General features: G+C 39.6%; 2 protein-coding genes across 5 annotated transcripts; both read right to left on the bottom strand.

Moving 5' to 3' along the window:
* Positions 1 to 56: 56 nt before the first annotated feature.
* On the bottom strand, positions 57 to 15,656 carry LOC137139135 (PHD finger protein 20-like). 4 transcript variants are annotated; one of them, XM_067525937.1, is made up of 18 exons: positions 15,510 to 15,656; positions 13,886 to 13,965; positions 13,601 to 13,772; positions 12,647 to 12,731; positions 12,346 to 12,419; positions 12,021 to 12,249; positions 10,903 to 10,986; positions 10,501 to 10,560; positions 9,594 to 9,780; positions 9,414 to 9,520; positions 8,308 to 8,427; positions 7,932 to 8,018; positions 7,624 to 7,766; positions 7,330 to 7,429; positions 7,012 to 7,207; positions 6,713 to 6,917; positions 4,073 to 4,343; positions 57 to 3,165 (listed from the first exon to the last, which is right to left on the bottom strand). In XM_067525937.1, exons 2-18 carry the CDS (start codon positions 13,963 to 13,965, stop codon positions 3,029 to 3,031), a joined length of 2,337 nt encoding a protein of 778 aa, XP_067382038.1. In that variant the 5' UTR covers positions 15,510 to 15,656; the 3' UTR covers positions 57 to 3,028. The 4 variants fall into 4 exon arrangements, with proteins under 4 accessions (XP_067382038.1, XP_067382040.1, XP_067382039.1 ...); XM_067525939.1 differs by having other exon boundaries at positions 8,317 to 8,427; XM_067525938.1 differs by having other exon boundaries at positions 12,021 to 12,246; positions 15,510 to 15,655.
* A 1,240-nt stretch (positions 15,657 to 16,896) lies between these two features.
* Positions 16,897 to 23,498, bottom strand: LOC137139938 (macrophage mannose receptor 1-like). Its single transcript, XM_067527863.1, has 6 exons — positions 22,947 to 23,498; positions 20,958 to 21,148; positions 20,007 to 20,226; positions 19,375 to 19,719; positions 18,862 to 18,965; positions 16,897 to 18,566 (listed from the first exon to the last, which is right to left on the bottom strand). The coding sequence occupies exons 1-6, from the start codon at positions 23,053 to 23,055 to the stop codon at positions 18,459 to 18,461; spliced, it is 1,077 nt and encodes a 358-aa protein (XP_067383964.1). The 5' UTR covers positions 23,056 to 23,498; the 3' UTR covers positions 16,897 to 18,458.
* Between the last annotated feature and the right edge of the window lie 78 nt (positions 23,499 to 23,576).

The following is a 23,576-nucleotide window of genomic DNA, read 5'->3' as shown; positions in this document are numbered from 1 at the left end:
TGCACCTGTATCAAGTTAGATTCCCAATCAGTGAGAGAAGCACCAGAAGCTGTGAGGAACGGCAAACAGGAACATTTATTTCATTCAGAGAGTAATAAGGGCATCAGATCCCAAAGAAATAAGAATAAAGTCAGAATTGTGTGTTTTCGAGACGTGGAATGGCAGAAAAGATTGTTTTACCTGCTTACACAGTGCTTGTACAGAGAATTTCTACAGAAAATTTACATCTCAGACAAACAAAAAACATTCATCCTTGTTGCTTCCCACCAGATTTTCAGAATAAATGTCTAAATATAATGAGCAAAAAAGTCATATTTTGAGGCCAAAGCAACACTTTAAGAAAACGTGTATCTTGTAAATTGTAGAAATTACAACTCTTCACTCAAATATTTAAGTTTTCTTTCAATTCTTCCAATACTCCACTGTTGCTATCAAAATAAATCTGCAGCTTTATACAGTCTCTTGTACAAGAGTAGAAAATATTCAATTAGACATATTTACATCTTTGTTTGTTTAATGGTTAGCAAACTTGTACTGCTCAATACAAAATACTAACACTTGTGAACACAAGCATTTCCACATCTGTGGAACTAGTTTTATATGCGCTACAGAGGTGACTGTGTCCATGGTTCAAATGTGTTGAGACAGAACTGAACGTAACAGAACTCACAGATACGACTATGTATTTATAGTCAGTTCTATATGCTGACGACGGCTGCAAGATGTTGCTGAGTGAGATTATTTTGTCCCCAGATGTCAAGAATCAACTTTTTTGCTCTTGAAAATGTTTTTGAGAAGCTTAACTGACATATCTCTGTCAGAAACACAGTGAGGAGACAAATTTAAAGCTTTGATATGAATCTAGAAAAGTGGAACTTGAAACCAACAATCACAACAGATGAACAGAGAAAACTGTTCAGAACCAATCATGGCTGAGACTGATGTCCATAAAGTCTCCTGTGAGGCTGCTCGTTCAATGAAGTTGAAACCCAACATTCATCTTAAAGAAAAACAGAATTCTGAATTATTCCAAAAGAGACAACCTTAAGGCCTGTTCCCAATGCAGGAACCTTGTGAGCCAGAACTGAACTTTACACCCTTGGCTCAGGTTCTGCTTGGGAGACAAGTTCTTGGAGCTACATTTCAGCCAGCCCACCCATAACAGCCAATTCACTGCAGTGCTCTGCCCTGCCACCCCCCAACCCCGGTCACCTACTGCCACAAGTATAATCAAATTCTGTGGGAAACTCTGAACTTGTAGGGGCAGATGTTTGTGGGGCTGTCACCAGAGACTCCAGAGTCCTCTCAGGGAGAAGCATAACAAAAGCTGTGTGAAAACACACACACACACACACACACACACAGGTGTGTAAACAGCAACTAAACACAGCAGAGGGAAAAACACAACTGTCCACCTTCACCCTACAAGACCAGGTCATAGGATGCTGTGTTTGAAACCCACCTTGGAAGTGGTCAGAGAACAGAAAGAGCAGGGAGCTGTTGTAGCTTATGTGTTACACTCTTCAGTTTCAACTTTAACTTTCTCTGCATGAGAATAAACTGCTGTACAGGAATAATCGTTAGAAGGTTAGAAGAGTCCATGACATCAAAACGCAGATTAAAACAGTGAGTCCCTGCATTCAAAATTTCAGTCAAATAAAACTACAGATGTATTATCACAAAAATACAGTTTCCTAGTAGAGTGTTGAAAGTAAAAGTAATAACGTCTGTGAGTACATACAGTACATTGCCTTATCGCAACGTTAACGCATCATATAATGTCGCTGAGCTGTTGCTGGTTTTAATAGCTTTATAAAAAATAGTTTTCCAACATAAGACTAAAGACTAAAAATGATTCATGGAGGACAGAAAAAGAAGATGTTCTTTGTCTTTTGTGAAATTTCTAGCTCTACTGGCCTCAAACATACCGAACTGCTAATAACCTGTCACGAGGGAAACTGTGAAATTATGTTTCCGTCTCACATTTGAAAAGCTTGTAACATGCTCGTTCATTTTTAATGTAGAGTATGCACAGCTGTCAGTAAAGGGTACAATATTTCCCTTTGAAATGTACTACAAAATAGCAATAGACAAGAAAAGTACCACAAAATTGTACTTGGAATTAAATTTGGTACTTTTCACTACTGCAAATACATCTTTTAAAATCAGTGGTGCTAAATTATCAGCACATTAGCGACCAAACTAACACTCGATGCTAGTTAGTGAAACAGTTCGATCTGTTGTTCTCCTTGTTACTCTGTATTTAATGAAAAGCTAATGTGAAAGAAAACAGGGGTCATAGGGTGCAAATGGAGCAGAGAAAGCAGGAAGTGCTGCCCACGAACTAAATATTACATGAAAATGTCACAAATTTTACTATTGTTCTAAAACTGAGATTGTTTTTACTTAAAACGTTATTAGTATAGTTAATTTTAGTACAATTACAAAATCTCTGTTTTAAGAAATATCAATTAGAATAATCTTTCAAATAAATCCTCGTGTTCTACTCAAATCCTTTAAAGTAGCTGCTTGGAAGCAGTTACATTTTAAAGTTTCTCAGCTTGAAAAGCAGTTAGAAAATGTGCAAAGTTCAGTTTAAATTCATCTGTAACTTCTGTCTAATATTAAGACAAAACTCAAAAATTATCGTGCTCCTGAAAATATGAATGACAGCATCAAAAACCAAATTTATCAATGATCCAACCTGTCATCACCGCAGTGGGAGAAATGTTCATGTACATTTGTGAAGTTTACTAACAAAAATGACCTGTTCAGTCACTTTCTAACAAAATGTCACACTCCCCGTTTTGTGCCGTGCATCTTCTCTCCAACAGGGGATGCAGTGCTGCAACTGATTGGAAACGAAGCAACGTTTTCTCTCCAGACTCAGCTGCACTCTGCGATTCAGCCAGTCTGTGTGGTCGTACGCTAGCCAAGCCAGGCACGCGGTCTGTCTGCTTGCTCTTACTGGCTAGCAGTGAGTTGCAGGGGAAAAGGTCAGGGATCAGCGATTAGGGAGCAAAAAGTGTCAGCGGCAGACAGGCAGGCGTCTGACGATGCACAGGTCACACAGCAGCCGTCTGATTCGCTGCTTGAGCTGCGGGAGCCGGGACAAAGGGTCAGGAGGCTCGAGCTCGCCCGAGTGGTCCAGCCAGGACTCCAGTACTGAGGGAGGGAGACGGGAGTTAGCTTCTGTTAAATCATTTATACACGCTAATACTTCATCATCATACAGCACTTTTACCAAAAAATGGGTAAAAGTGTAAAAATGGGAACATTTGAACTGTGTAAACAAACATTTTTTGTTAAAATAATCATATTCAAAGAGTGTTCAAACTAATAAGTCCAGCTACAGCATACTGGGCTCTAAAATGTTAGGATGAAAACATCACCTACGCAAACTTATTCATCTATGCGGTTTTTGACTATTTCCACTACAAAATATTAGTTGGTGTATAAAAACATGGAAATACCAACATGCAAACAAGTCACCAAGGTTCCAGCTGACTAGCCCGCCAAGGTGATGTTCACAGTTCACTTTTTAATCTTTAACTTCAACTGTTTTGTTTTGACATTACTGAGGTTTCTTGCTCATCGACATCGTGTTTGATTCTGCAGAGGCCGTTTTCACTGCAATTAGCAGCACTGTACTTAAACTTGTTTTTGTCTCCCTCACTCACTCCCTCTACAGGTGGAGGAGGGCAGATAGAGCATTTCGAGCCTGCAGGTAAGGCAACATAAAAAAACATGTTTTCTGTTATACTGCATTATCTATTGAGATTAAAATTAATCGTTCAGCCCTATTTTCTGACTACTTCATCTGCTGCCACCAACCATAACTCAACGTATTTGTGTCAGATAATGTTAATTTGTAAAAATACATTAGGTGGAAATGTCATCAGTGCATCTTAGTGAAATCTCCTTTTTTTAAAAGTGTTATTAATTACTACACCAGAAAATAAAGTATCGTACTTTAACAGGCAAAAATGGCAACTTTGTCCACTTGTAATTAAATCTACAAACTGTTGAACAAGTGAAGTGGATGAATTGTTTCCGAGTGTGTGTGTGTTACCGTCCAGTTCCCGCTCTATCACGTCCATCCTGGCACTGATCTGGTGGTGAAGAGATTCAACGTGTTCCAGCAGGTTCAGCTGACAGTCGGCAACAGATGCTGGACGAGTCTCAGATGTGTTTGTCTGAGTTTGTGTGCTTTCCTCGCCGTCTGTCAGCTCTTCTGATTTAATGCTGGTGCGTCTCTGCGTGTCTGCATGTGTCACTGAGTCTCTACCATCATCTGTCGAGGTGTCTGTCATTTGGTCGTTGACGTCCTCAGACTTTATTGCCTACACAAACACACAATCAGGTTTCCTGTTTCAGTGGAGACCAGAGCCCTTAAGCCTCTTTATCACATGCACTGGAATTATGTAACAACATAAGTGTCCAAGTGAGATACTATCTGGACTTGATCTTTTGAACCATGTAGTACAATGCCCGTATTATAAGCCTGAGCTTTTGCATGTAGTACGCTGCTCCATCTCGAGTTGTCCTGATTTAAATCAAGTGAATGGGTGTGTTGATGAAGTTTCTTTCACTTGACTGCATCAGCTATTTAGTGATAAAACCTTTTGTTTTTCAAAACAAAACAAGTGAATCAGGTGGTCTGCTACTATTTGATAGTGTAGACCAACCAGCAGGGCCATAATGCTCAACCTGAGTTTTTCCTTCTCTATTTTGAAGAAATACAAAAAATGTATTTAAATGTGTACTTAAAGTTAGTAGAAGCTTCAGGACAATGAGTTAATCAAATCATGTGGAATCAAGTCTTTTTAGTGTGAAATTCTTCCCTGCTGAGTTTCCCTGTTGAGCAGCAGTGAGGGGAAATAACAAAAAGACTAAATTAGCCTCAACGTAGCAACTTTGGAAGACATCCACAAAATGTGACTAACTGAAGGATTGAAGTCTTAGATAAAGATTTACATTTAAGGGTGAGGACTTTGGAGTTTGGCCCCACTTATATTAGAAGCATCTTTTAGACAGTGAACCTGGATTTTGATGGAAATACACTGGGAGAGCAGGATGAAGGGGATAAACTAACTACAAAAAGGTTGTGGTTTAATGTGTTAACAGTCTCTTCTGTGAGGAGCTTTGCTTTGTGCTCATACTCCCAAAGCACAAGGAGGTAAAAATAGACAAACATTTCCCAGAATAAGCGCAGAGCCTCAAACCGGTTTTCAGTGGTCTCATAGCAACAGCGGGAGCCTGCACGGTGTTGTGAACATGAGGTGCTGCTTCTACCTCAGTCAGCTGAGCTTTGTTGTTTTTTGTAATAAAGCACAGATTACTTCCCACATCAACCCCATCACTTCGGGCTTTGGTCACCTGGGGTTGACACAAACTGCCAAGTTAACGGTTCACTCCATCCTCTGGACAGGTAGAACTGAACACTGTTCAGTAAACACTGGCCCTACGAAGGCAACCAACTCAGAATTCCCAGGAGACAGTTACGTGTCCTTGTGTGGAAACAAACAGGGATGACAAACAGCAGTTTGTGCTGTTTATATGTATATATATGTATTCAATTTGGTGAGATCCTGTGTTCTGTAGAGAATCTAGTCGAAAACCTATGTAGCTGCAAAAAGTTTCTTCTTACTTCTCTTTGCGCTTCACTCTGTGTCTATAGGACACATTTTGTCTCGACAGTTTCTTCCCCATCACTGTGGAATCCCACAAAGTTCTCTTTTTGTAAATACTAATGATGAAGTCAAATTGTCTGTAAAAACAAAACACTCCACAGAAAAACACAGAACCATTGTATTTCTGCCAAAAGTGAAAATATCTTTTCACACAGCTGAAACTAATAATTTAGCTTCTCCTACATCAACACTACTACTGAACTCAGCAAACAGTGTGGTCACTTTTTTAACCATGTTACCACGCTATTTCTATTTTCTCAGATCTTTCTCTTATGTAGTGTGGTTTTATAGCAGTGTTTCCTCTAAAACATTTTTCAGACACGGTGGCCAGAGGATTATTTGTTCACACAAACATTTGTGGTTATTTTGGTTGGTAAATTCCATGTAAAGCTCAAGTAATGCAAGGTGAGTATTAATAAGATGTATTTATTGTATAATAATAATTTACTTTTGCTTATGTGTGGACTTTTTAGGGTTTTGTTTTTAGAAAGGTAGGGTCTCTTCTTCTGAGGTTATCGGTCAGTAAAGGTTACCTGGATGTCAGTGATAATCTCCATATTTCACTAGACTTAGTGGGGACCAGCACTGAGGACCGTAAGTTGATGTTGAAGTTATGATAAGATAAGATACAATAAACTTCATTGTCTGTCCCAACTTTGTGTTGTACTGAAGGTCTGGCTGAGAAGACTAGAACTTTTGTCTTTGAGAGGTTAGGCTGAAAATATCTCTCTCTCATCAAAGCAGAGGCGTTACAGGCAAAATTACAAGATAAGATCGTGTGGTCCTCTGGTGGAAAGGACAGGAATAGGTGTGTGTCATCAGCACAGCACTGATAGTGAATTACAGAACCCAGGGATCTAGCATAGATGGAAAAATGTAGCCTTTGCAGCCCCCAGATGTTCTATTCAATCAGGACTGCTGTTTCTGCAGCGACTGGGTCTATCCCTTCAAATGTGGAGAAACCTACTGCTGTTTCAAAATGTGGTGTACGGATTAAACATGATCTGCAAAGTTGTTACCGTCTGCTCAGAGCTCTGTTCCTGCTTCACCACAGCACTCTGCCCTCTCTCCTCTTTTTCCCATGATGCTCCGGGCTTCTGGTAGCAGTGCTCGCTGCTGACGTAGCACACAGTGGGATCTCCTCTAGGGTTGCATGTCAATCTCGTCCCCTCCTCTCGTTTCCATGGCAACCTCCACAGCTGAAGGTCAGGATGGGATGGAGAGCTGTGAGCAGAGACAGAAAAGTGTTAAATACAGGTCTCTAAATATATGGACTCAAACAGAAAATGTCACAAGTCGCTAACATGCCTGTACTTACTGTAAGAGGCTGATTTTGAGCTGCAGGCCACTGAGAACCTGAGTGAGGGCATACGTGTGCGCCAGCAGATAGTTTGTGCGTGAGATCTTGGAAGCGTTGACTTCAGAGTAGTTCTCCTTCACACATGACAGGCCAAACAAATGACCAGATGTCAGCAAGTCAGGCTCTGCCAGGAAACGCTGGGCTCGCCTCCAACCTAAGCAGGAGTGTGAAGTTAAATGAGGAGAAATACACACACATAGAAAACTGCCAGTCCTGGAACAAGGTTTCGTGTAAATAACTAGACTAAAGGAACAACGGCACCATTTAAGATCCCACCTGCAGTGTGTCTGCAGTAGTAACAGATGTAGTTGTGTGGGACATTGTCCTCATATAAACCCATACAGGTGCCATGCTGCCAACACAGACATGACTCACACTAAAGAGAAACACAAAAAAGGGTTAAACTGACATTTATTACTGTAGTCTGATAAAAAAGGAGTATGGACATGAGAAGTTATTAAACACTGAAGCTAAACTCAGTGTGCACTTAGGAACGTGAGTACATTTGTCAAACAGAATGCAGTAAGAAACTCAACTGAAAAGTAGCAGCTATAAAAACATGTGTGTTACCTGGATCATGAAATCGTTCTCTTCGTCCACCTCGCACACACACCTCACCACCTCACACTCCTCCAACTCCATGGTAAGAGGCCAAGAGGATGTGTCCTCTCCACTCTCTGCAGTTAGTGTCGACCAATCACTGCCATCGTCAGCTGAGAGGTAATGAACAGCTGATTTTACACTCAGTGCATTTAGATTTAGCCAGGTATTCTGGTAAAGGTTTTACAGGCATATCCATCTTTGTAACATAGAAAAAGGACTTGAAGTGCTGGGATTATTCAGCTTTTTGTAGTTTGTAAAGGTGCACGAGTTCCCACCTTGTGAGTGTGTGCTGTGGGGTCCAGTGGATAACTTCAGGGTAATTGGAGGCCTGTCTGAGTTCTCGTCATCACTGCTGCCAAGTCCTGATAAGCAGAGAGATGCAGAACTTATTCACACGTAAGGTAAAAACACTGTGAACAGGTGTATACAGGTGTTCTGAAAACAACAGGTCGGTCAAGAGCTATTGTGTTAATAAAGGTGAAAAAATATTTTTATACATTTAAACATAAATGTGAAGTTTTTAAGGTTTGTAATGAAGCAGTTTCCAGAGCTAGATTTTAAAGTATTATAAGTAACGACTTTACTAGTTCTGCATCTAAATCCGTGTTGATGAATCTGAGCTATCTATCGGGACTGTGAACTGACTCTCACCCAACTGACTTTTCTTCTTCTTCTTCCTTTTCTTCTTCTTTAGTTTAACTCTCAGGAAATTCTTCTTCTCCTTTCTTTCCTGTCTTCCTGTTTTCTCTCTCCCTCCATCCTTCTTCACATCTGCTCACAGACAGACAGGTTGGATGGGTCAGAGAAAGACAGTGATGTTGCTATATGAACTGTAAAAGTTCAGCTAATAGTAAATAGAACACTGAGATAATTTAGTTTAATTTTAATCTTATTCTCAACCTGTAGCAAATATGTAATAATAATATGTAATAATGTTATGTTCTAAAACTAAAAAAAACTAAAAAAATTAAAAAAAAAATACTTCAACAAAACGTATATTTAATGAAATAGCACTCATAAACATAGTCTTTCATAACTGGCAGGGTTGGCAGGACTATTCTGTTGTATATGGCATCTGTTAGAAGAGGAACATCCCAGAGGGCTTTAATTGAGGCCCCAGTGACACATACAGGAGAATTTATTTGCATGCAATAAATACATCCTATTGATATTCACTGTTTTACTTGACCCTTACATGGAATTTACCAACCATAGGTGCTGCATGAGAAATAAATACCCAAATTATTTTTGTGTGTGCGCGCACCGTGCCTGAAAAAGTTTCTAGGGGAAACAATGGACAATGTTTGGTAAATGGTCTGTTTATAATATTTATAATTATAGCTGCAGTTTAACTGTTTAAATGTTCTTTGATTATCTAAATCTTCCTGACAGTGTTTAAACTGTACCATAAAATGAGGATGATGGTTAAAAATACAGTAACTCTGCCCTCTGTTGTCTTTTGTTAGAACAACCCACACGTAATTATCTCCAAGAAGTGAAACAATATGATCATATCAGACCTTAGCCTTCCTTTCAATACCCTAGAAAACTAGTTTCTATTCCAGGTTTTTTTTAAACAACATTCCTGAACATGAACAACGTCAAAGAGGAAAACTGAGTAAACAGAACCAGGTGACCATGACACCACTTTTCTAAAAATCACCACCTCCTCAGCACAGCAGCTAACAATAATAATAATAAGGCAGCTTGCTTGCAATTCAGGTGACTGGATGTTTGTGCATGTGCAGTCATCCTACCTGTTCCCATTATGCTGCTCTCCACGTCATCACTGAGACTGGTGCTGTTCTGGTTCTCATTCTTCCTATTGGACAAGTCGCCCCCCTCAGAAGATGAATGCTTCCTCCTACAAGAGCAGTCAGTGTTAAACACAACTTTCATGTGTAACTTTATGTACAGCTTTTGAACTGTCAACCAACCTCGGTGCTTCCTGCTCGCTGCCTCGCTCTTCCAGCTGCTGGTCTGAGTGGTAATACTTGATGTGGTAGTGCAGCAGACTCGCCTTTCTGAACGACTTGGTGCAGCCCACAGCAAGACATTTGAAAGGGTTGTGATCCAACTCGATGGAAAGTATAGGAGGAGGCTGGTTCTTTATCACCCGGTACACTGAGAGAAGGAGAAAGCTTGTCAGGAAATAGAATCATACTGGGGGAATGCTCATTGCAGAACTGCTGTTTAAACTGCACCTGATGAAGTTCAAGCCTGAACCCATCACCCTTAATGATCCAAAATGCAGATTCGGGTCTTCTTTTAAGAAGTTTTTAGCTTTTCCCAAATTAGTCTAAGTAAGTAGAAGTGACAAAGCCTTTGCTGTCAAAGCTCCAAGACTCTGGAGCACTTTGACAGAGTAAATACTGCATAAAAGTACTACAAGTTATTATTGCAAAACACTGAAGATTGCAGAGCTCAAACATTAAATGGATATTAATGTCAGCATAACTGTAGATCACTTACTGTACCCTGAATATCATTATCTCAAGATTTACTCATCCAAATAAATGTATGAATTTTTAAAGTATCTCAATAATCCCGTGATGGATGTCTGCATACGCATGGAGGACACTGCAAACAGGCACTGGTAATACAGGCTACTTTTAATGAGGAAAGAAATTTTATACTCTGTTTGATAAACTGACACTGAGCTGCAGACAGCTCTGCAACAGAAATAAACATGGACCCAGACGAGATCTGCATTACAGTTCCCACATCAAGTCCAGCTACAGATCATTACTGTGGTGTTTGAATGTGTCTGTATTGTTTAGGAGCATGAAGATTGGAACAGTTTTAAACAAGAGTGTAGTTTGTGTAAAGTGTGAGTGAACTTACGTGGTTCTCTGCTGAATTTGTGCGTGGTGGGCAGGTGGGCCTGACGTTCCAGCAAAACATCTGTACAACAAAGGCTGAGGTTAAACAACAGCAAGAGCAATGTGTAAAAAAATGAACATCAGGAAGAACGGTAGTTTTAAAACTGTGGTTCTGGCATTTTTATTCCGGGAAACATTTGCATTCTGTTTGAATCTCTCTCTCCACCACTTTGTAGAAGACAGGTAAGGGTGGCAGAGTCACCTAACCCCTCATGGCATCACCCTAGAACTGCCAATGCCCAGGCTATTAATTTGTGGTTTATTTGAAGGAAACACATGCAAACACATCTGCTCACATCTAATCAACTCTCTTCAGCTCCACTTCCAGGGGAAGTGGTCACGCACCATTATTAAAATGATTTACCTCTGTCGATGTGTGCAGGGTTCAGAGGAGCTCGTAGAGTGGAGTCAGCTGTGACTGGCTGATTCTGATCTCCACTACTTCTACCTGCAAGAGAAATGTTAGCAACATAAAGACGAGATGGAGGAAAAGGTGCAAAGAGGAAGAATTTCTGTTCCTGTGAACTGTCACATACTGTAAAATGACATCTGCATGTGATGATGTCTTAAGAACTTGAAACTAATTTTTTATAATAATAAAAACACTGTCTAAATATTACTACGACAAGAAACATCTGCACAACGTACATTTTTCGCTCTGAATTCTGTCTCTGATCCGTCAAAATATACTGCTATGGGAGTATGTGCACCATTTCTAATTGAAGCAGTATGTCTTTAAATGTCGTTGTGTTTTACTAGTGCTGGGGGGAACTGGAGTGCTCGTAGGACACTCACACATGCATTGAGACCACATGCAGATTCACCAAAGCAAGGTTCTGGTGAATCCTGGGTGGGTGCTGCTGACCCAGCATACAACACATTTGACCAGTAGTCAGCTGTACCAACCCACTGCCCTCTGTACTCACACACATGCTGTGGTGCCTGGAGTGGTGTCCACAAATGCACATTGTCATTTGTCACAACAGCTTTTATAAATGCTGCCTGGCCAAACCAAACTTGATTAAAACTGGGATATAATATGAAAACGCAGGTAAAAGTGGGCAAATAATGACATTTGGCTCCTCACTCTGCTCACCTGAAGAATCTTTTCTTGTTTCTATACATTATGATAATTCAGAACACAAGTGAAATAACTTGGGTCTTTTATGGGTTCTGTTATTAGTGTGTTTCAGTGTGAACGTTCAGGTATCAAATCCAATCAGCTGAAGCTGATTTCTGATTTCTACCAAAAGACTGTGTCTGTCCGGACATAATTTGTTATGATCGAGCAAGGATTGATCAATGACGGAATCTTTTTATCTGTCTGAACAACGAACAAAAATCCCCTTCAAGAGCATTTATCTCACCAGATTTCATGAAACGCTTCTGAAGGATTTATTAAAATTAGTGACAGTTCAATACAGACCTATTAAACTGGTGAACAGAGAACAGGTGCTGGAGGTCAGACATCATGTAACTTACAGTCGATGGTCTTCTTCTTTGCTGGTGGAGGAGAGGCTGAATGTTCTGTCTTCTTCTTCCTCTCCCCCTCACTCTCCACTGTTCCTTCCTCCTCCTCAATTGTTGCTGTCTCCTCTCCCTTCCCTTTGTTCTTCTCCTCTTCCTCTTCCACTACACAGTCCTCCTCCTCGCTCTCTCCTTCCTCCCATCCCTCGCTCCCCACTGCGGTTTTCTCAGATCTCGACTTCTGCTTCCAGACAGAAATGTCAATAGCACACAAAATCCAACTAACTGTGATAAGTGAAGCCAACCAGGTTAAGAGCAATGAGAGTGGACTATTTCTTACTTTCTGGAAAGGTTTGACCTTGGTGGGCTTCACGGTCCGAACCACTCCATCGTAGAAACGCACTGTGTAAGAATCTGACGCCCATGCAAGCAGCACACACATACTTCAGTTAAACAATTATGACATGACTACAACTAACCAATCATCAGTTAATTTGTCTCATTTGTCTGGCTCTCTAAAAATAAAAAAATATATAGTTTAAGTTATATTTGCACAAACATAGCGAAATGATGAATCAACTGGCTGTTTCACCAAGAGTGTGCAGTAACATAACTTCAGTTGTAAATAAACTGAGCCTCACCATCTTTGTTGACCCTCAGGATTTTGGCTGGGTAGAAACGACAGTCTGTCCAACAGGCCAGAACCTTTGTGCCCGAAACAAACATCTGACACAAAGGAAACACAAAAAAAATAACAAAAGTCAAACAAGGAAAAAACTGCAGCATGCAGATTCCTACACACCAGAGGTCATATTAACTGAATACTTTCTATCAATGATGAATTTTATTTTAATAATGACAGAAAAACCTAAAGACTGTCTTTAGGAAAATGAGCACGCCCTAACGCAACTTTAAGTAATTTTAACCCCTGTGGAATTTGTGTGCATATTAATTACCATTGTCTAGTTTCTCCTTCAATCTCACCCACACGACCTGTTACTTAGCTGGTATTAGCCATTATTGATTTGCTTTATAAGATGGCAAGTTCTGAAACATAACATGCAGCCAGACACAGGTACTTTTCAGTACATGTAGGCATCATCACTTATCTCAAAACTGCACTCAGTGCATTTGCCGCCTGGATGGTGACAGTGCATTGAGAAGCAAAAGTTTAATATGGCTTGAACGCATCTTTGATGTCTATGGGTCTACTGATAAAAGAGGGCTATAGGTGCATCACTGGTGCAGAAGAAGCACATTGTGCGAGGCTTCTTGCCAGGGAAGGGAACGTTTACAGAATAGGAAACCCCAGCCGGGCCACCCTTTGCCAAGTTCAACATAGTGTGTAGACCGTGTCATAGTGCAGTGCTTTTTAATCAAAATAAAACAGGTCTTATTAGTATTTAAAATTGTAAATGATAATGATGGGCAATAATAGAATATTACACAACCTCTGCTACACATTGTCTTTTTACCAAAAGACACATCTAAAAAGTTCCAGTCTCATTATTTTGATATACCTTTTCAAGTCATTACTCTTTGATGGTTTAAATCAGTCTGAATTTTAGCAGAACGTATGAAACAACATGTGGTACCGGTTGTGAGTGTGGGGGGTTCAGGCCATGCCTCCTCAGGCTGACTCGCTGTAGTGGGCGAAGGCACGGCGAGTTCCAATGAAACCATTCATTATGTCGACGGCTCCACTGACGGTAGTGGATCAGAATTCGCTCTTTATCGTAGTCAATTTTTTCAATTGTAGCCTGGTACCTGATGGGACGTAATAGACTTTATTACAAATTAACTCATAAACATTTGTCTTAACTTTGTGTATGTCCAAAATTTAATTTACGGATTATTTTGTTTTTATCTGTGGTTCTGACCAGTTCTTTTGGCGGTCTCGGGCCTCCAGCTGTGCTCCAACTTCAAAAGTGATTCCTGACCTGTCCGGAGGAGTCTTCATCTGCAGAAGTACAAAAAAAAATAATTACATTAACAAATCTGTGATTATCTTCTTTGGGTTGTATGAGAGAACTGAGAGGATAATTTTACAAGCTGATAAGAACTTTTACATGCATGTGCACAACTGTGACAGCAAAATAAAACACGCCGTTTACTTTTCACTTGGAATCAACAACTGTTTTACAGACCATATAAGAATATCAAGAATATTTACACACAGAAAGACTCCGAATCCAATTCTCAAGAGTTCACAATATACTTACTTTCACAAAGTGCATAAATTATGATAAACACGCTACATTAATCAAGACAAATATAAAGTTGATTGTAAAAGTTTGTATCCCCTTAAATGGCAAAAAGAGTAAAACTATTTTTTAAATGTTTAAATTTTCCTGCATCATCAAAAGAGAAGGAGAAAATCATGCAGGAAGTCATACTTCTAGACATAGAGCACATAGATAAACTGATTGTGGCGATCGATCTAATAATGCAGCTCTGGACAGCAGCTATTTCAGACAAACCTTACATGTCTCGAATCTGTTTTTGTTTGTTTGCAGCACCTTTCAGGAAGGGGAAACAGGTTATGACCAGGGTGTGATGGGTCTGCAAATTTACTGACAATTTTCCATAGATATGAACTATAAGGTTTTATATGCTTTGAAATATATTCACTTTATATAAGTCAAAAAAAAAAATCACACTAATTACAAAACTGTGTAAATAAATATTAAACAGCGGGATAAAAGGTAGAAAAACATGTATTTTAATTCATTAACGTTCAATTAGGTCAATAACTAAAACTCAGAAGTTACGTCTACTGTCCACGACGTGATTACATCACAGAGGTCGGGACGTCTTAATTGTCACATATAACGGATGCAGGCGACTAGCATTTAGTTTATTCGCGAATTCCCGAAAACTCAGTCTGAGTTAAGAGGGATTAAACGCTAATTAATCGATTGACCCTTTAAAGTAAAACTCCAACACAGTGTAATCAATGAACGAAACTCTCCTAAAACATTTTGACGTTTTCGAGCTGTAGCGTCCTCCATGAACGAACCTGATTGGCCGACCACCCCGTGGACGCCTATATTGACTTTTCATTGGGCGTCTCAAGAGCAGTCCCGCCCCTCGGGAGCTGCTCAGAAATTTGACAGGGCTAACATGCTAATGCTAATAGTTAGGTTCAAAGAGGAGCAAGCTGTAACGTAGAACGGAACGCAAACAGTTCTTCAAAATTACATTTTTGTAACAAACCTCTGCACTAAAAATGAGATGAGCAAATGTTTGTAATTGTTCACTAAGTTCGTCCAGTTAAACGAAGTTGTGTCGTCTCTCCATTGACTATCAATAGACAAGCTAACGCTGCTAACTATTAGCCTCGGCTGAGGTCTGAAAAGTCGCTGTGACAGCTGCAAGCAGATACAACTTTCACCTCGACCGGTGAACTTCCACGTGAGCGGAAACCTTTAAAAACCAACTCCGCAGCTCAACTGTAATAATGAGGTTTAAAAGTGCAAATGAAAAACATAAAATCTTGTTTACCTCTGTCGCCACCGCGGCCGCGTCTGCGACGCGCTCGTCATTCTGTGATGGCTGCAACGCGCATGCGCGGACACACGCTGATTATGTTTAATACGGTATAAACGTTTTATTACACGGAGACATATAATTACAAAGATTAAATTAAATATAATCGCTGCTGAAATTCGAGAAGTGGGCTCGTTCGACATGCGAAGTATTACATGAAAAGATACTTAAGTGCCAAAATAGAAATACGCACGAAGAAAGGCTAATTTCACATCAGTGAAGATGGTAGAATTAATCTGTTGTCACTTTGACGTTACAGCTGGTAACGATGGATATTTTTTTTAAGTATTCACTTTATTAATTTTACAAGATAGCTTGGATTCCTACTATTATATTGATTTTATAAAAATAGCGAAAAACAATTAGTAACTACTGCTGTCAAATATTTGTACTCACGTAAAAGTACGGTATGTGGTAGCAGAAAACTGAAGCGCAAGTAGAAATGCCTCAAATTGTACTTCTTCAGGATATAAGTGGTTTTTACTGTTTGGTAAAATCTGTAACTCCTGTGGACACTCGTGGTTACAGAAAGCTCGTCAGGAGAGGTTCGTTTAGTGTGTTCTTTATGTAACTGAATACATTATGCTTAAATGACAGCTGAAATAAATGCTGCGCGTGCCAGTCTCTCCTAGACACCAACACTATCTGAATACTAACTGAATTCATTGGTCTCTGGGGAAACTGGCGGATCACTTCATCGCGATCCAAACTCAAGGGTTTTGTGTCAAACCGTTTGTAGCTGAAGACGAGAGATAATGATAAACGGGCGCAACCGCCGCAAAAAGCTCCGATTTAGCAGAGGATGGTTTCGATCCATCGACCTCTGGGTTATGGGCCCAGCACGCTTCCGCTGCGCCACTCTGCTGCAGACGCTTTTTAAGAGACGATCGGAAAATATTAACGTGAACAGTCCGAAGCCGCTAGAACACAAGAGACTGTGTCAGTGTTCTCCGCTGCTCTGAACTGATGTCGGTGTATCTGAGGACGCCTGGTCCTGAGCGCTGGCCCCGGTTCTAATAATATAAAATACGTCTATTTGAACCTTGCGATTTAATATGTCAGAAAACAGTTTAGAACGAGTTTCTCATGCTCTTTAATATGAATAATGTACTAATATTTTATGGACCAGCTATAACGCATCAATGAGAGCAACTTTTCTCATGAATTGTTCGTTTGAAAGTCATTGTTCCACAGTAAAACCAGACCAAAAAAAAAGACTGGAGAAAACAGGAGACTAGGCCGAGAAAAGGCTGCAGTGACACCTAGAAGCAGTGATGCTAATTACACGGTGTAACTCTCAGTGACTGAAGAAAAAATGTCCTGACAGTGGTGATTATTGAAAGCAGAGGTTTATTCCTAAGAAATGAATTATGTTGGTTTAATTTCAGGCACATTCATTAAGACAAACAGATTCATACAGCAAAGTCATGTGTCATCTCCCACTAGGTAAAAGTATTCAGGTCAAAAAGGTTTGCAGATACAATGCAACTTAATTTGTCTATGAATGTACGGGTCACAACTGGTGGTAATTTTTTTAAAAACAACACACAGACATAAGTGTGTGTGTGTGTGTGTGTGTGTCTGAGTCTGGGCTTCAGCTCTCGATCCTCCTTCTCTTCATGTTTCTCTTCAATTTTATGTTGCTCTTCACTGTCTCACTCCTTTAAGCGTCTGAAGTTTTTACATTGGACACAGAAGAGACATTAAGAACTTGACTTTAAATTGAAGATGAATCTTAACCTTAACTGTCCTATTGCCTGTAGGGAGGTTTTTTTTTTTAATGGTTCAGGTAGTGCCTCTGGTTTAAAGAAAATCTAATCGGTAAAACATCTAAAAAAGCATTTAAGACTGAGGTGCACATCACTGGTCCAGGAAAAGTCACTTAAGAGGCCTTCAGTGCCTATTGGTGGGGGTGAGAAGGAGATGAGGGGCGAACAGGGACTAACACAACAGAATCAGGTTATTTCTTATCACTCTTTTACGGAACCACTGAAATAAACTGCCAGAAACAAGCCTAGAGCAAGCAGTTATAAATATCTCCACCTCGAGCTGCGGGAACAGTAGTAAAAAGTGGAGGAAGAATTGTAATATCGAAATACATTGATACAAGTGAAAGTCCTGCATTGGACAAACAAACCAATGTGAGTTGGGAAACAGCTGAATCCTTTTGTGTGAGCCAAGCAGGGTTTCCTCTGTTTTTGTTGATGTTGTGTATCGTGAGGTTCAGTAGACAGCAAACCTTAATGTTAAACACTTTGGAGGGTCGTGTCCATGGCAACAGAAACATGTCAAGACGCCAACGTTGCCTTCATGCACCTTCAGAAAATGAACCTTTAGCCCAAACCGTTGGTTCACTGGGTGCATGTCTTTGTCTGACAGCCCTGTTTTTCAGATTAGGATATTACGTCAACGCCCTTAAAATAGAAGAGTTTCAAAAGACGTGTGCATCGTTTTTATTACAAAATGTTTAAAAAGGAGTTGCCGAGCACCACTCAGGGTGACATATTCGTTTCATCAGGGATAAATCTTCTTTCAAATATCTTCACAAATGAAATAAAAATAATGTTAGCTGACATCTGCTCTCATCACAATCATGAATATGTTATTTTGGAGGATGTTGCCAAAAGAACCGATTCTCTCTTTTCTGCCAACAGGCAAAATAATGAACAACTCATATCTGTATTAGCATATTAGCATGTTTCCTCTCACTTTGTTCAGCCTCATTTTATTATAATATAAAACAAATGCTTCTTACTGTTCTTCCTACAGTAAATACAAATATTACAATTACTTGAATGAGTTAAAATAATCATGAAAATTATAGAGAATAAGAAACTGAAAACACTACACTACTAAAATAACTAAAAAGGAAGAAAATAATCTGGCATCATCAAAGCTCGTGTTTCAGTCCTCTGTGTTCTTCTCCTTGTGGAAGACGTTTCCATCTGACTGCTTCACCCAGCTCAGTCTGATGTCTCCATTCAGTCCGCTGTCCTTCAATTTCTTTTGGAGCTGTGACACAAAAACATTTACTTTGCTAAATATCAGACAATTTAAAGATCTAGTTCAAAAACCTCATCTAGAACAATCTGCCTAACACTTTATATTCATCTCCCCAGTTATAACTCAGGAGGAACAAAGGGTTCAGAGCTGGACTGATCTGAGATGTAAAATAAAAATAAATAAATAATAAGACTTCAGACTTATTCTAGATGAAGGTATTGCTAAAAGAAATATTGTATATGTACTCATATTACTTCACAAGCTGGAAAGTCAACAAAAACTATAGTATTAAAAAAAACTCGACCTGCTTCAAGATCTCCTCCATCACAACAGGATCATTCAGATCCAGAGACGAGCTTTGTTTCTCTAACGTCCATTTCACCACTTGCTTGGATAAAACAGGAACGGCTTTAAAAAACAAACAGGTTTTATCAGAACATTTGGATAATAATCACATTCATGTAGAATTTGCATTTTAAATGAAAAGAAAATGAAGATCTCAGACAGTGAATTCAATTCAATTTCTAATTTAATTTAAATATCTCAACAAATATTGTAAGAATTGCCATGAAATGATTAGTATACTTTCCCTCAGCATGAATCGTAATAACCCTGATTAAATTTTTATTTAGTACCAGCAGGTCAAAATGTTTAAATTGTCTATAACATCATAACCCAACTACTGCAGCACCTATGCCTGCCCACATGTTTCAGCTGTACTTCAGAGCAATTTAGCGAATGTCAAATGGAACATTGTTTCTACTGTACCTGCAAACACAGTCATTTCTAATGAATGAGTGACTAAAACACAACTTACCAGTGTAGCAAATAAATGCTCTCCTGTAATCACAGTTCCAATCCGCCCATTGTCCAGAAGCATTGAAGTTTGCTGCCACACAAGTTTCCTTCTTCTGAGTGTTATTTGGTTCTTTCGTTTTCTTTCTCCAGTACCTAAATAAGGAGGAACTTCCATCAAACCACTTCCAGGAGTCTCTGAAAAGGCCGATCCAGACTACTTGTCCTGAAGGTACCAGACCTGCTATAATCTGGTTCTCATTCTGATTCCTCACACTGGCCAGGTCTGTGTACTGTGTTTTGCAGTAGTTCTGGGCCTGGGTCCATGTCATGGCAGTTGTGACAAGGACAAATGTCACATTTGACCCTGTAAATAGACAAACAATGTTACGCTGGTTAGTATCATAACATGCAGATTGTCCTTTACTGACATCAACATATATTAAAATTTTTTTTATTATATGCAGGACATATTATTTTAAAAGCATTGAGTGTAAATAGCACAGACACAACATATGAAATGTTAAAAATGAAAAAATGTTATGGCTTGTGTACAAAAACTAAGATTAATTAACACAGGTCAGCGTCATGATTGGGTATAAAAAGATCATCCTAGAGAAGCAGAAAGATCATCACTATAAATAAAATCCTCACCTCCGACATTGGAACAGACTGAAGGCAAGAGGTCGTCACACATCTTATCGTTCCAGAATCCATCATCATACATCTGTGTGCACAGCTCATTACTGTTCAGATTGTTTGGTTCTCCAGGCGACCAGTTCCGGAAGTCAGCTTCTTTTTTTATGTAGAAGCTTTTGTTTGTGAGCGACCAACTCCAGCTGTTGGTGTCATCATACAGCCCGATCCAGGCTCGCTGAAAACAAGGCTCATCTTTAGTCCCATCATTGAGGTAAGATATTTGATATTACTGAACCTTTAAAGCGGCTTACGTCAAAGTTTTCACTTTCTCTCTACCTGCACTTATCACTCTGCTGAGACTCGAACACACACACAAAAAGAAAAGGCAGAAAGCAGCATTTTCTGTCAACATACAGTTAAAATCCTTAAACCAGGCTTCCAGATTAAGTCAGGGGTGGAGGAGAAACCGGGTTAGTCTGCTGCTGCATGTGTACGTGGGTTTGAATAATTCAGCCCTGCTCTGTGGAGGCTGTAGCTGATGTCACTGACTGTCGTTTGTGTTTCACAGATCTCACCCTGCATCTGGAAAAACAGTCAAAATGAAGAGACAGGGAGCAGCAGAGCTTAGTCAAGGTATGAGAAACAGTTCTGGCCAGAGAGGCTGAGAGCAGGTGGGGAAGTGGGAGGGGACCAGGCCAAGCTGAAGTGCAGGGAAAACAGAACAAAGACATGTATGTAGTATGTTGCTCCGTCCACCAGGTCACACAGTGTTTGCTCAGTGCCTCTGATTTTTACCTCTTAGATGGATTTAAACACACTGGCCTTGCTGTTCTGATACTTTTGGAGGAGACTGTCCATTCAGTTAAAGCACAAATACCATAAAACTGTGCTGCCGACACCAACCAGTTACACGGTTGTCAAACACGTCTTTTAAATGTTGTAATAGTGAGACAGAAGTGGACTCACGTAGCTGTAATCTGTATAGTTCATTTGGCTTAAATTGGCCATGGCAGTCAGCCTGTTCATGTCCTCCATGGTCTCTATAGTGGCCAGGTCTGTGTATTTGTCTCTGCAGTAACTCCGAGCTTCAGGCAGGTTCTTCTGCTCATAAATGAAGTGGTACTGACGCTCAGCGTGTGATGAGACAGGAAACAGCCCTGTAGAGACAGACAGGCGAGTGGATTAGATCTGAGATCAAAATGACTTAATACAGTTTAACTTTGTAAAGTTACACGTGTGTTCAGGTTTGTCATTGTTTCAATATGGTGCTAAATAATATTTGGTATCATTTTACTAAGTACTCACTGTACTGACTTATTATAAACCAGGTTTTTAAGTGGAATATTTCCAACTCATCTTACTTTTAAATTGGCTCTAAATTATACAATATAAAGAAGGAAGTATATTATGATACTGCACCACATTAGTTTTAAGACTTTTTGTCAGTGCATAAAATGATTAAAAACATTACTGCTGGTTTTCTTTAGATCCAACTCTCTACAACACTGATCTTTGTCCTTTTTAGATTGAATTCAAAACTAGAGATTTTTGTGGGATTTTTATCTGAACGTGATTTGTTAAATGTATGTGAACAGCAGCCACAGCATGCACACGCACATGGTGTCCATGTCTCGGCCGAGCAGTGACAGGTTCACTACTTGTTCAGCCTGAGAGCAGCTACAGCAAATGGTCAGTAACATTAAAAAAGTTACACTGTAAAGCTTCAGGGGTGGTGAGCGCTGCCCCCTCACAGCTATAGAAGCCCCCTGATTCAAATCACCTGCCGGCTGCAGACTTTCTGTGTGGAGTGTGTATGTTGTCCATTCCTCTGGACATTCCCCCGACTCTCTGTCCATTAATGTGAATGCGAGTTTGAATGGTTGTCAGTGTATGTCTCCCTGTGTTGTCCCCGAGACAGACAATGGATGGATGGACGGATAAATCACTGGACGAAGGATTCAGATGAGTGACAACTTTAATCCTGGAGCTTTCTTTATTCTTCTTTGCTAAAAACAATAACCAGCTGACAGCAGCATTAATGTTTCATCTACACTGCTTCTAGTTAAATTCCTCTGTCTTTCATATAGTTTATTTTTAATTTGTTGATGAAATATGTAAAGCAACAGTATCATAGCTTTGACACAACTGACACAATTAACAATACGTCATGTTTTCTCACACCTGGAGGTAACAACTTGGCACTTTATGTCACTGCCTTATTACTTAATTCCAACCTATTTCTGACCTATTTGTGCCGCTGCTGTGCCGTTTTGGAGCATTTTGTGCCCGACTTTATTGGTGCTGGAGCTGCACTAGATGAACTGGAATCACTTTCCCTCAGTGGAAATGGAGCTTTTTCAACATTTTTCCAATAAGAAAAAAAAACATAAGAAATAAGGAGCAAAGAAACAATCAAAATAGGAAATAAAAGTCCCTGCAAAAAACCTTTTGGAGTTATGAAATGTATTTTATTTATTCATTTTAGCTTTAAGTATATTTGAGGGCATGTACTTAGTATTGAACTTGAGTTAAGAACTGAAAGTGGCACTTTGACTTGTAGTGGAGCTTTATGTGGGCGAGAACTTGTATTTCTGAGTTTGTGTAATTTTACCACTTCTGCCAAATTGTATTAGTTTGAACTAAATCTAGCTTAAAATAAGGGACACGCACGGTGTTCACGTACGTCCCTGACAGCTCAACGCACAGCAACTTCAGAAAACACAGCAATGAGACAAAGTGCAAACATCTTCAGCTTGACAAGACAAGATGCAGCAAGAAAACACAAGTGCGATTAAAAAGAAAATTGATAGTGTCGTAACTTACGGACAGATTCTTCTCTAAAGCCGCATATTGAGTCATTTTAATATGAAGAAATTATATAATGTATCTTATAATAATCTTGTGATGTAAAAACATGAGAAATAAGTGATTTTAGAAAATGCGTTCAACTCTTACCTAAAGCAGTGATGATGGTCAGAAGAACCTTTTCCATTGTTGTCAGTTTCTCTTTTAGTCTGTGACTGATGTAGAAATGACTTAACTTGTGTGCTTTTGTCAACTTCATGCAAAGTGTTTATGAAAGCGATAATTTACATATCTGATGTATCCTGATATGAATCTCTTTGTCTGAAGCAGCTATCAGATCAGGAATAGTTCTCTGTGTTGTTGCCTTGTGAGGTCACTGCCATAAAACGTAAAGAAACTGCTGGAATCATTTGATTCTTACAGCCCAGTTACAACTTTACAAAGCTTATATACAGCATCCTGTCCACCCTTTTAGATTTTTTAACAAAAATGTATTTTGAATTGCCTCAAATGTAAACTGAAATACAGTACATGAGTATTGGATAGATGGACAATGGTCAGGATTAAGAGGATAAGTTTGAAAACCGCAAACAAACAAATCTTCTGTGTGTTGACTCATTGTTCACCCTAACTCCTCCCTGTATGAAGCTGTTGCTCTACAACAATGTCACCAGACCTAATCTGTTGTTCCCCCCCATTATTTTATTTGCATTTGCATGTTAGCATTGTCATCGTGCATGTTCAAATTAGTCTTTAGCTCACAGCATCTGGAGGCGTCAC

This window comes from Channa argus, chromosome 13, assembly GCF_033026475.1.
Source record: "Channa argus isolate prfri chromosome 13, Channa argus male v1.0, whole genome shotgun sequence".
Taxonomy (NCBI): Eukaryota; Metazoa; Chordata; class Actinopteri; order Anabantiformes; family Channidae; genus Channa; species Channa argus.
The sequence above is the reverse complement of the archived record's forward strand: the minus strand, read 5'-3'. Positions and strand labels throughout refer to the sequence as shown.